The following is an 11,963-nucleotide window of genomic DNA, read 5'->3' as shown; positions in this document are numbered from 1 at the left end:
TTTACAGACCAACCTCATCCACAGTTCACAGTTGAGGAGAAAGTGGAAGATGGATCAGGAGAGGAAAATCAACCACACAGCCTCCCTCAGACTGGTGGGTGCTCAGCAGGAGCCAGAGGTGGGAATAAATAATACAAAGATAATGTAACCAATCCATTAACAGCTGATAGCAGGTGGTCAGAGGTCCAGTCAGTCAGTCATTTTCTTGCTTCATGTTCTGTAGCTGCTGTGACTGTTGTGCCTGCTTAAAATACACAGCCTCACCCTGAATTTGATAGTGTGTCAATTCAACATTAATGACAGTGGTTTTTAATTTCTATTTACTTATTTATTTTGTAGTGAAAACAGAAAAAAATGGACAGAATTCCATCACTAGAAAGTGAATTTGAATGTTTTTTATTTTCCAAATGATAACACACATTGTCTGAAGGTATTTTACAGAGTATTTAGAATATTATAGAGAGAAACCCAACAGTTCCCACTATGAGCGAGCACTTGGCGACGGTGGAGAGGAAAAACTCCCTTTTAACGGGAAGAGACCTCTGACAGAACCGGACTCAGAGTGGGCGGCCGTCTGCCTCGACCGGTTGGGCTGAGAGGAGAGAAATGGGAGAGAGGAGTCCTTGTGTGTTGTCATTACAAAATGCGATTGTGGAGACACCGACTGTAGCAGGACCATGAAAGGTACAGTCATGAAACTTTACAGCTGTTGAGATCAGGATGAAGATGAGTTCACCTTCATCTTGATCTCATTTCAGTTTCATGACTGAACCTTGCACAGACAGACAGAGAGAGAGTGAGAGAGAGAGAGAGACAGAGACTTAGAGGGACAGAGAGAGATGGGGGGGCAAGAGAGAGAGAGTCAAAGAGAGAGAGAGAGACAGAGAGAGACAGAGAGAGAGAGAGAGACTTAGAGAGAGGGAGAGAGACAGAGAGAGACAGAGAGAGAGAGAGAGGGACTCAGAGAGAGGGAGAGAGACAGAGAGAGACTTAGAGAGAGGGAGAGAGACAGAGAGAGAGACAGAGAGAGAGAGAGGGAGAGAGACAGAGAGAGAGAGAGAGACAGTCTGAGACCACTGGAGGGTGGTCTCAGACTGTCAGCTGTGGTACTTCCTGCTACAGTCGGTGTCTCCAGAACCACATTCTGTCATGATGACACATATTTCTGTCTGTTCGTCTGATTTTGTCCTAATTAACAATTTTGTGTCTTTGTCTTCTACGTCTCCTCCTCCTCCAACTTCTCTTCTTCCTCCTCCTCCTCTCCTTTCTTCTCCTCCTTCTCCCCTTGCACCTTCTTCTCTTCTTTCCCCTCCTCTTTCTACCCCTTCTCCTCTTGCCCCTCTTCCCCCTCTTCCTCCTCCTCCTCGGTATGTCTTGACGGGCCTCAGTCAAGTCGCTGGCAGTGGGGAGTCTGATGTCTTCTCCTTCAGGGTGTTCTGAGTCTTCAGGTTCCTCTGGTCCCTCTGGGTCCTCTAGGTCTTTGGAGTCTTCAGGGTCCTCTGGTTCCTCAGAGGCTTCTGGTTCATCTGGTTCCTCTGAGTCTTCTGAGTCTTCTAGGTCCTCGGAGTCTTCAGGGTCCTGGGAGTCTTCTGAGTCCTCCTCCACGTAACCTTCATCAGTCTCGTCATCATCTTCCTCCAGCTCGTCCTCCTGCTCCTCCTCCACCTTCCAGTGCAGCGGCTTCTTGAACAGGAGGCTCTGTTTGAGCAGTGAGTAGGAGGACAGGGGCACTGCGCTGCCGTACACCTGCAGTTTTTAAAAGAAAACAGGGGAAAGTTTCACATCATGTTGTTGATTGTTGTCACACAACTATGCGTGTACTTGTCTGTGAGGGTGTCAGTAAAATCTCTTGAATGTTAAATAAATTACTGTCAGTTATTTATATTCAATGTGTATCTAACAGTGAGAATCAGATTGAGATCATCTCAAACAGCAGTGTGGTTGAGGAGCTGGGTGAAAACTGCACCTCTCTGAAGCGGAAGGTGACGCAGCTGAAATATGGCAGCTCCACAGACGAGCCTTCACTATCCTCACTGGACTCGTTGTGACCGGACTCTGTGCAGTCGTCATTATTGGTGGACTCGTGGTCAACACTGGATTCACTGTTGTCGTTGTCGTCATCATTGTTGTTGGATGATTCAGAGGATGAGTCTGATTGGTCTGTAGAGACACATCAACAACCATCAAGCATGAAGCCATGAATAAAGGCTGACAGTATATTTGTCCTGTCTGAGATTCCCACCAGACTTTACTAGAAAAAAGAAAGATCATGAATCTAACTGTGGGTTTACATATTCAAAGATAACATCCTGTTATCACAGTACAAAGTGTCCTGTGCATCTATCGGACATGAGTCTGGTTCGTCATGTGTCTTTGTTAACACCTACTTTTAAAGTAGCTGGTGTCCTCCTCGTTCTCCAGGTGAGGGACGAATGGAGGGTCCTCACTCAGGAGGTCGTTCCAGTCCAGATCCTGAAAGAAAGGATGGTCTTTCACCTCGCTGGCTCCTCCTGAACAAGAAGTACAGACAGTCAAACATTTGGTTTGTACATCTACACATCTTAAGAGGTGCAACTGACCCAGTCTCTCCACACTGCCTCCCCAGCCCCACTCATGTCTTCCTATGTTATTAAACCACTGGGTGAATGTGAACTCTCATTTGAAGGTGTCTGGAGCTCTCAGCAGTGCTCAGGACCTGGTCTCTCTGTGGACAACCTTTTCACTGAGGTGTATCAAGCTCATTTCATCCTGTTACATGTCCTGCACCCTGAACCGTGACACTGTTAGTACTGTAATAAAAATGGAGGACGCTGAGCAGCTGGGGCAAAAGGCAACAAGGAAAATCTCTGTTCAGGAGATGAAGAGTCAGAAGCTGGTAATATACTGTCTGCTACCTCAATGTAATGTTAGAGCTCAATACTTAAACATAATCAAACACCAGAAACAAATAATTGACATTACAATGAAAAACTGTGTGAGTCAATCAAGCAGTTTGTGTGTCACAGCTACTGTATTCATCCATATGTCCATCATTTGTAAAGCTGCATCCGCTGGAACTGGCTCCTCCTCCTGTGGCCAGGTGAGTTTATCTGTGAAAGAGGCAGAGCTCAGTCATCTGATCAAGTCATTTAAAAACAATCTATGCCACCAAAGAAACTGGCAGAATTAATTTAGAAAAACATCATTAACACAGTGCAAAGATTAACATCCCAAATCTGAAAGAAACCAGACATGAAAGCTGCATGTCAGAATTTTATGGACAAGTTAAATCATAACAAAGGAGAATGTTTTTAAATTGTCTTTAAAACACAGAGAGGTTCATTCAGAGCTGACAGAATGAGAAATGTATAGATCAGTTAAAAGTGAAGAGAAGATAATGAACTGAACTGAAGCTTCTTACTTTTGACCACCTGGTACGTTAACTCCTCCACTGTGTCAGCAGTGAAGGGGGCTGAGCCCACCAGGAACTGGTACATTATGACCCCTAAAGCCCACCAGTCTACGGGCTTTCCATAGCCCAGCTTCAGGTAGACTTCAGGGGCGATGTAGAGGGGAGATCCTGATATCTGTCGGAGGAAATAGAGACAAAATGATTGACAAGCACTACAACACATACAGTCTAACACTGGATAAACACAAGTTTAAATAAATGTAGAGGAGAAGAGACCAACCTCTCTGTCAGCGAACTCCTTAACAATTTTGTCAAGGCAGCCTTTGTTGATGTCGGCTGCCATGTTGACTGGACCGATCTTTGACAGGCCGAAGTCCGTCAGCTTGATGTGGCCTGTGGAGCTGATCAACAGACTACAAAGGAAGGAAGCAGGAATGTCTCATGTTAGATTAAACACCAACCTGAAACCTGAAGCTGAGATTTAGCAAAGAACATCAAAATGGGGAAAGTTTCAGTAAATTCTTCTCCAACTTAAAAAAAGCAGTCTAAAATGATGAAAGCTGCTCTGAAATTACCAGTTTATAAACCTGCATCTGAACAGCAGCTGTCCAAAAAACTGTCAGAGTGATAAACCTGCTGCTGTTTGCATTATAAACTACATATGCACAATAAACAGACAGAAAGCATGGCAGACATAGCGACAGTAACTAAGGAGAGTGGGGCTTAAACAGTCTGTTAGATGAAGCCTGAAACCTGAAACATAAAAATAACAAAATGTGCTTAATATTGTCTTAATGGGACAAGTTGAGGACTCACTTGCTGGGTTTGAGGTCTCGATGTAAAATGCCATAGCTGTGGATGTACTCCACAGCACAGGCAGTCTCTGCGATGTACAAGCGCGTCATGTCCACGGGGAGACGTTTGTAGTGCTGCAGCAGGGTGGCACAGTCCCCACCTACAGGGTCAGAGGGAGCCAGAGGGACAGAGAGTGTCAGGTGTTGTGTTCAGGTCCTCTTAGTGTGTGTACAGTGGTGCATCGTCCAAAGAATATACAGTAAGTTTAATGCTGTACGTCATACACTGTCAGTGTGCGCTGTCCCTGGATAATATAACAAACATGACACAAAGCAGCCTCCTTACCTCCCACGTACTCCATCACCATACACAGCTCCCTCTGAGTCTCAAACGCACAAAACATTGAGACGACAAAGGGGTTGTCTGTGAAGGTGAGGATGTCTCTCTCCACCAACACCTGCTGGACGAGTGCTTTTTGGGTCAAACTCTGCCGCTTGATCAGCTTCATGGCGAAAGCCCGACCAGTCTCCCTGTGGCGCACGAGGTTTACAGTCCTGCACAAAACATGAGAAACATGAGGAGCCTCTGTGACTGAATATCAGCTCTGATTTAAAGAGAAACTGTCCACACAAAGTCTTAATGTGAGCAAAGAAATATTCTGCAGCATCTTCTTTGAGTGGACTCTCGGCTCGATCCAAAGAGTCAGTGTGAACACAAAGACAGACGTCTGTCTTACTCACCCGAAGGCGCCACTGCTCACAGGTTTCACTGTGTTGAAGTCGTCGATCCCTGGTTTCCTCAGAGGTGCACTCCAGGCTGTGCGGGTCTGAATCAGACACATCAAAGACAGAGAGTATGTAAGAGACGAGTTAACACAACACAGAAAAGTATATGAGGCGTGAGTGAAGAGAAGAAAAGCAGACTTGCCCTTTTCACCAAAACCAGTGACCTGACCTAGACCTGACTTTATTAGGCCAATGACAGTTTCTAATTTAGCAGTTTTAACTTATTGCTTAAATTGACCTCTCATATCAGTGATTGTGGTTTTGTTTTTGTTTTTTTAGAGAACAGATTCTAAATGACACAGACAAGATTACTCATAATATCAGTTATTATTACACCTCTGTGTTTTAGGTGAGTCAACATCATACTGAACTGTTAACAAGATTTAAAATGCTGGTTGGATTCAGTCACAATGTTCTGCTCTGTCAGGTCAAAAACTTTTCTTGATTTGCTGAACATGAATAAAACAGCACAACAAAGTGATGTGTCAGTGTCCAGTCAGTCTGACAGATGAACACCTACCTCATGGAGAAGCTTCTCCAGTTTATCTTGTAGCTGCTGAAAGTAGCGGACGCTGACCAGATCGCTCTGGACCGTGTTGTCACAGTCCCTGGCCAGCTCCAGCAGCTGGAGCTGGATGAACTTCAGGGCACGGGTGGCCTGGAGCAGCTCACTGCCCGGGGACTCTGCCACTGAGCTCATCTTGTTCTGACTTCTTGGCCTGAACAAGGATGGAAAACAGAAAATAATGATAGAGTTATTATTTTTGTTCAGGTAGCATCTGTAAGTCTGTGAGTAGGAACATAACAGATTTGTGATTTAAAGAGAGTTGACGTAATTGATAGTGGTGAAGCATTGATAGCATGAATAACTTGTCTGAATCTGTAAATGATGGTAAACAACACATAATAAAAGAAGAAGACATCATATTAACTTCACTGAAACATAATGAATTGTTTATAAAGTAAAATAACTACTTACATGCTGCTTGCTGGAGAAACTGTTGTTGTCTTTTTCCTCACTGGAAGTACAAGCAGTTAATAATGATGTTTTAATCTTCTGAAAACGGTTCTCTAACTAAAATGAGAAAGTTTGTCTTGTCTTTACCGAACACGACTAAACCTGAACAGAAATGTGTCTCTCTGGTGAGTTTACAATAACCACAATGAAGAATCTCTCTGCTCTGAGCTTTGATGCGTCTAAATTCTGCTCTGTGTCTCAGGTTCCATCATTATGACATAAACACACATTCTGATTCCAGACTCATTCCATTACACACACACACACACACACACACACACACACACACACACACACACACACACACACAAACACACACACACAAACACACATACTTGTACTTCCATCTTTGTGAGGACACTCATTGACATAATGCATTCCCTAGCCCCTTACCCTAACCTTAACCATCACAACTGAGTGTCTAACCCTAACCCTGACCCTAACCTTAACCTAAACCTAATTCTAACCATAACTCTAAAAAGTCTTAACCCTCAAAATGTGATTTTAAGGTGTCTCAAAAAGTGAGGACCGGCCAAAATGTCCTCACTTTCCCAAAATGTCCTCACTCTGTTAGTAAAATACTTTTTTTTGTCCTTACTATGTAGCAAGTGTTAAATGATGCTCAGTTGGTACTAAGGGGCCCAAAGTGTGCCAAGAAAATATCCCCCACACCATTACACCACCACCACCACCAGCCTGAACCGTTGATACAAGGCAGGATGAATCCATGCTTTCATGTTGTTGATACAAAATTCTGACCCCACCATCAATGTCACAGCAGAAATCGAGACTCATCTGCAGGCAATGTTTTGCTCTTCTGCATACCTTGCTTTTAACGAGTGGCTATTTGAGTTACTGTTGCCTTCCTATCAGCACGAAGCAGTCTGGCCATTCTCCTCTGATGTCTGGCATCAACAAGGCATTTTTGCCCAAAGAACTGCCGCTCACTGGCTATTTTCTCTTTTTCTGACCATTCTCTGTAAACCCTAGATATGGTTGTGTGGGAAAATACCAGTGGATCAACAGTTTCTGAAATACTCAGACCAGCCCATCTGGCATCAACAACCATGCCATGTTCAGAGTCACTTAAATCACCTTTCTTCCACATTCTGATGCTCGGTTTGAACAGCAGGTTGTCTTTACCATGGCTACAGGCCTAAATTCATTGAGTTGCTGCCATGTGATTGGCTGATTAGATATTTGCGTTAACAACCAGTTGTGGCTTGTGAATGTATATCCCTTGCATTGAACTCCAACCAATGTGCAGTAATAAAGTAAACAAGCTCGGACCAAAATAAACTAAATAACTATTCTGGATAAAGGACAAATGCTTCCAGAGGGTTACATGCGCATATTGTCATTTTGTGAGTAAAGTCACTCACACATGATTTCCTGGTGAAAGTGATGTGAATGTCATGATAGTGCCTGGACCAGTCTGATCCCGAGTGTTTCTTGTCTTTTGTCTCCCTCTTCCTTGTGTCCCCCGCTCCCTGCGTGTGTGTGTGTGTGTATCTGCTCTCTCCCAGCACATCACTAGCAGCCTGACACACCTGACAGACGTGTAGAAAAGCTCTGACAATTGTCTTTGCAGGTGCTGGTCACATAATTTGAATATCATGAAAAAGTTGATTTATTTCAGTAATTCCATTCAAAAAGTGAAACTTGTATAATGTATACATTCATTCCACACAGACTGATATATTTGGTTTATTTCTTTTAATTTTGATGATTATAACTGACAACTAATTCAGTATCTCAGAAAATTAGAATATTGTGAAAAGGTTCAATATTGAAGACACCTGGTGCCACACTCTGATCAGCTAATTAACTCAAAACACCCGCAAAGGCCTTTAACTGGTCTCAGTCTAGTTCTGTAGCTACACAATCATGGAGAAGACTGCTGACTTGACAGTTGTCCAAAAGACGACCATTGACACCTTGCACAAGGAGGGCAAGGCACAAAAGGTCATTGCTAAAGAGGCCGGCTGTTCACAGGGCTCTGTGTCCAAGCACATTAATAGAGAGGCGAAGGGAAGGAAAAGATGTGGTAGAAAAAAGTGTACAAGCAATAGGGATAACCGCACCCTGGAGAGGATTGTGAAACAAAACCCATTCAAAAATGTGGATGTGTTATGGAGATGCAGATTTCATTTTCCAACAGGACTTGGCACCTGCACACAGTGCCAAAGCTACCAGTACCTGGTTTAAGGACCATGGTATCCCTGTTCTTAATTGGCCAGCAAACTCGCCTGACCTTAACCCCATAGATTTTCTATTGTGAAGAGGAAGATGCGATACGCCAGACCCAACAATGCAGAAGAGCTGAAGGCCACTATCAGAGCAACCTGGGCTCTCATAACACCTGAGCAGTGCCACAGACTGATCGACTCCATGCCACGCCGCATTGCTGCAGTAATTCAGGCAAAAGGAGCCCCAACTAAGTATTGAGTGCTGTACATGCTCATACTTTTCATGTTCATACTTTTCAGTTGGCCAACATTTCTAAAAATCCTTTTTTTGTATTGGTCTTAAGTAATACTCTAATTTTCTGAGATACTGAATTTGGGATTTTCATTAGTTGTCAGTTATAATCATCAAAATTAAAAGAAATAAACATTTGAAATATATCAGTCTGTGTGTAATGAATGGATATAATATACAAGTTTCACTTTTTGAATGGAATTACTGAAATAAATCAACTTTTTCATGATATTCTAATTATATGATCAGCACCTGTATATCCATATCATCTGAAAAGGTACAAATGACCCCAACGAAAATCACATCCTTCGAGCCGGAGTTGAACCAGCGACCTAAGGATAACTGCCACTATGAACCTACAGTCCTCCGCTCTACCAGCTGAGCTATCGAAGGAGGACCTCACTATTCAATTGTTCAGTTTTTGCATGAGACAGACACTTGACATAACTATACTATATAAGAGCCAACAGTATGGAGAGTGGAACATGAAGGCCACATTTGTTGTATATCTTTCTATTCCATTTACACATGAAGACACAAACATGGAGAAGCTTTTTGTTTTTGGCTGAGCAAATTGACGACTGAAACTAAATGTATGTCTCTGACAGCGATTTCCTTAATGTCATGTTTTCCAAATGGATGAAGTACAGGGATTTGATCGTGTCTGAACATGGAGGCTTATTTTCCACTGAACCAATCAAGGGTTGAAACCTACACCTCTGACAATTGTCTTTATATCCATATCACCTGAAGAAGTACAAATGACCCCAACGAAAATCACATCCTTCGAGCCGGAGTTGAACCAGCGACCTAAGGATAACTGCCACTGTGAACCTACAGTCCTCCGCTCTACCAGCTGAGCTATCGAAGGAGCACCTCACTACTCAATTGTTCAGTTTTTGCATGAGACAGACCCTTGACATAACTATACTTTTCAAAGTATGTCATGTCAGTGTCAATGTCATGTTTTCCATACAGATGAAGTACAGGGAGTTGATCATGTTTGAACTTGAAGGCTCATTCTCCTTACATGGTAATACTCCAGGCCACAGAAAACTCTCTCGTATTGAGCTCTTGGTTAATTTGTTTGTTGTGCATCTTGTCCTTACCTGATCTCTCTCCTCGCTCCAGTGCTGCTGCCTGCCCCACTGGGAATCTATGCTAAATCCTCCAACCCTAACTCACCAAAACAGACTAATTCCATTCTGAACTGCTGTGGTTAAATATGGTTGAATGGTTAAAATGATTAAATACAAATCCTCTTTTATTATCTTGTCTGTGTCCTGAATCTGCTCCGGGGTCCAATTTACACTGATCATAACAGTGCGTGCATCTAAGAGTGGTTTTGGATTTGCAGTATTTCTTTTCCACCACTGGATGATGGAAGAAGTAATGATAAATACAAATACTTTTACATAATTAAATAACAACAAAATACCATATGTACCATATCTTTATTTATAAGTGCTTCATTACATTAAATTATCCAAATAAAGTCAATACAAAGAAATTCATAAAACTTAAATCTAAAATATATGTTCAATAAATTGCAACTCTTTAGACTTTTTTTAAACACTTCCTGTTCAAACTCCAGACTCAGGTTTGCCTCGGCCACTCATGACAGATTTATTTACACAACTACTAAGCAGCCTCTTCTCAGCTACAGCAACCTCCTGAAGACAGAGCCTGGTGATTGGTTAATGGGAAGGAGAAGAGCAGACACAAATTCAACTTGTCAATACACTGAATTAATTTCTTTCAATCATACAGAGATTAACAGATGAGAATACGTTTTGACAGTTAAAATGAAGCTTTTGTTAATAACAGAATATTTTCAGCCAAACAATGAAATAATTTGTTTTTGAATAACATAGAATTCTGTGTCATATTAAATGGGCTATTTGTAAGTTTCCTCTGCCGCCGAATGTGGTTTCTTTCCAGGAGGTGGTGGTGATTGTCGCTTGAGAAGAACTTCAGCCATCATCACATGAGGTTGTAAAATGTCCTCTGAGCAGTGCTATGTCTTCAGGGCAGATTGGAGGCTACAGTGACTTATAACTTATAAATAGCTTCTTTCAGTGGGAATATCTAGTAAACAAAATTACTGAGTTGTTACCTGTAAGAGTTGATTGTTTGGAGAAGCATCTCCATAAGGATAAGGATGTAAAACCATTTACATGTTATGACACAACAAAGTTGACATGTTGACATATTTAACCATGTTCTAGTTAAGTTTGTAATTAAGACCCATCCACCTAGGGGCTGGGGAACACTAAAAAGTGAGCCACATGATGGATGTACAAAAGCTGAGCCATAGTGAACCACAAGCTTGAAGCTCCATGAACTACTGTGATGGTTGGAAGGATGCCAGGGTCTTGGCTCTGAGCGATGGCTGCCCTAGAGTCTCAGTGACTGTCAGCTGTATGTTGGTGGGGGCACCACAGCATGAGCCTGTTTAAGGCCTTCACTGAGCCTCGGCTGTTGGTAGATTGACAGTCTAGAGTTGCTGTCCCTGACAGCAGAGACTCTTGTGTCCTTCTAACCAACACAATTTTCAATTCAGGAAATAATGTCAATATTAAAATGACCCTAAACATTGAGTGAATATGGGAGAAAATCATTAACGTAGAATTTAAATTAATTCTCAATAAATTCAGAAATCATGTTGTGTTATTATTTTTATTTTATGTTCATTTTATTTAAATTGTTTTCATCACTTGTGCATTGTATAGTGTTTATGTTGATCACATGTTCATTACAGGAACCATAGATGAGCCCGCCTTGAACATAAGTTGTGAACACAAGATACTGAGACCTTCCAGGGTCTGAACTCTCACAGATCAGTGGAGTAACGAACACTGTGATGCAAAAACTGGGCGAGAAATTAAGTGTTTTGCATAGAGTTTGCACAGTGAAAATAACAATTAAGACAAAAACACATAGAACTGAACTGTAATCATTAAGGGTAATAATTTACATCACAAACAACACAAACAGAAGAAAGAAGAAAAAAGCAGAAGAGGTAAGACCTGATAACAATTTTACAAATAATATATCATATTTTACGTATTATGCAATATTGATGGTGTAATTAAAAAATACAGTGTGTCACAAACAGACTCACAAAATATGTGCACATTGTGTGATGACATTCTCCTGACCTCTGTCTGCCCTCTTAAAGTGGAGAAGGGAGAATGAAATAGAGAGAGAGCAAAACAGCCAGCAGCTGGATCATCGTCCTAGTCTAAGAAAAACACAGATTTCTCAATCAAACAATCGCAGTGTGCACACTCTGTAAAGGAGACAGTTAAACGCTGTAACCCTCAGCTTATTTGCCTTATGTGGTTCCACCTGACTCCTTGTGGTGTTTCAGGGGATGAACTCAAGTAAACAGTTGAGATCATCTTGATGGGTTGAGTCTATAAGGTAAGACAAGGGCAAGGCTGCAGATCTACCAGCTCTGCACTTCATTGTGCACATGACCTGAGGCCAG

At 42.1% G+C, this 11,963-nt stretch overlaps 1 protein-coding gene and 2 non-coding genes across 3 annotated transcripts; all 3 read right to left on the bottom strand.

Moving 5' to 3' along the window:
* Positions 1–380: 380 nt before the first annotated feature.
* On the bottom strand, positions 381–6,266 carry LOC139608124 (microtubule-associated serine/threonine-protein kinase 3-like). Its single transcript, XM_071461609.1, has 12 exons — positions 5,951–6,266; positions 5,492–5,690; positions 4,927–5,012; positions 4,532–4,740; positions 4,208–4,346; positions 3,672–3,804; positions 3,401–3,566; positions 3,010–3,089; positions 2,767–2,818; positions 2,388–2,510; positions 1,967–2,160; positions 381–1,746 (listed from the first exon to the last, which is right to left on the bottom strand). Coding segments are annotated over exons 1-12 (1,941 nt in total). The 5' UTR covers positions 5,953–6,266; the 3' UTR covers positions 381–1,188.
* A 2,508-nt stretch (positions 6,267–8,774) lies between these two features.
* Positions 8,775–8,863, bottom strand: trnay-gua (transfer RNA tyrosine (anticodon GUA)). Its single transcript is given in 2 exon segments — positions 8,775–8,810; positions 8,827–8,863. It is a non-coding gene; the product is annotated as a tRNA-Tyr (tRNA).
* A 389-nt stretch (positions 8,864–9,252) lies between these two features.
* Positions 9,253–9,341, bottom strand: trnay-gua (transfer RNA tyrosine (anticodon GUA)). Its single transcript is given in 2 exon segments — positions 9,253–9,288; positions 9,305–9,341. It is a non-coding gene; the product is annotated as a tRNA-Tyr (tRNA).
* Positions 9,342–11,963: the final 2,622 nt, after the last annotated feature.

The sequence above is a fragment of the Trachinotus anak genome, unplaced genomic scaffold (assembly GCF_046630095.1).
Source record: "Trachinotus anak isolate AG129_WGS33_773 ecotype Australia unplaced genomic scaffold, CSIRO_AGI_Tana_v1 ptg000024l, whole genome shotgun sequence".
Lineage (NCBI taxonomy): Eukaryota > Metazoa > Chordata > Actinopteri > Carangiformes > Carangidae > Trachinotus > Trachinotus anak.
This window is presented reverse-complemented; position numbering and strand designations above follow the sequence as displayed.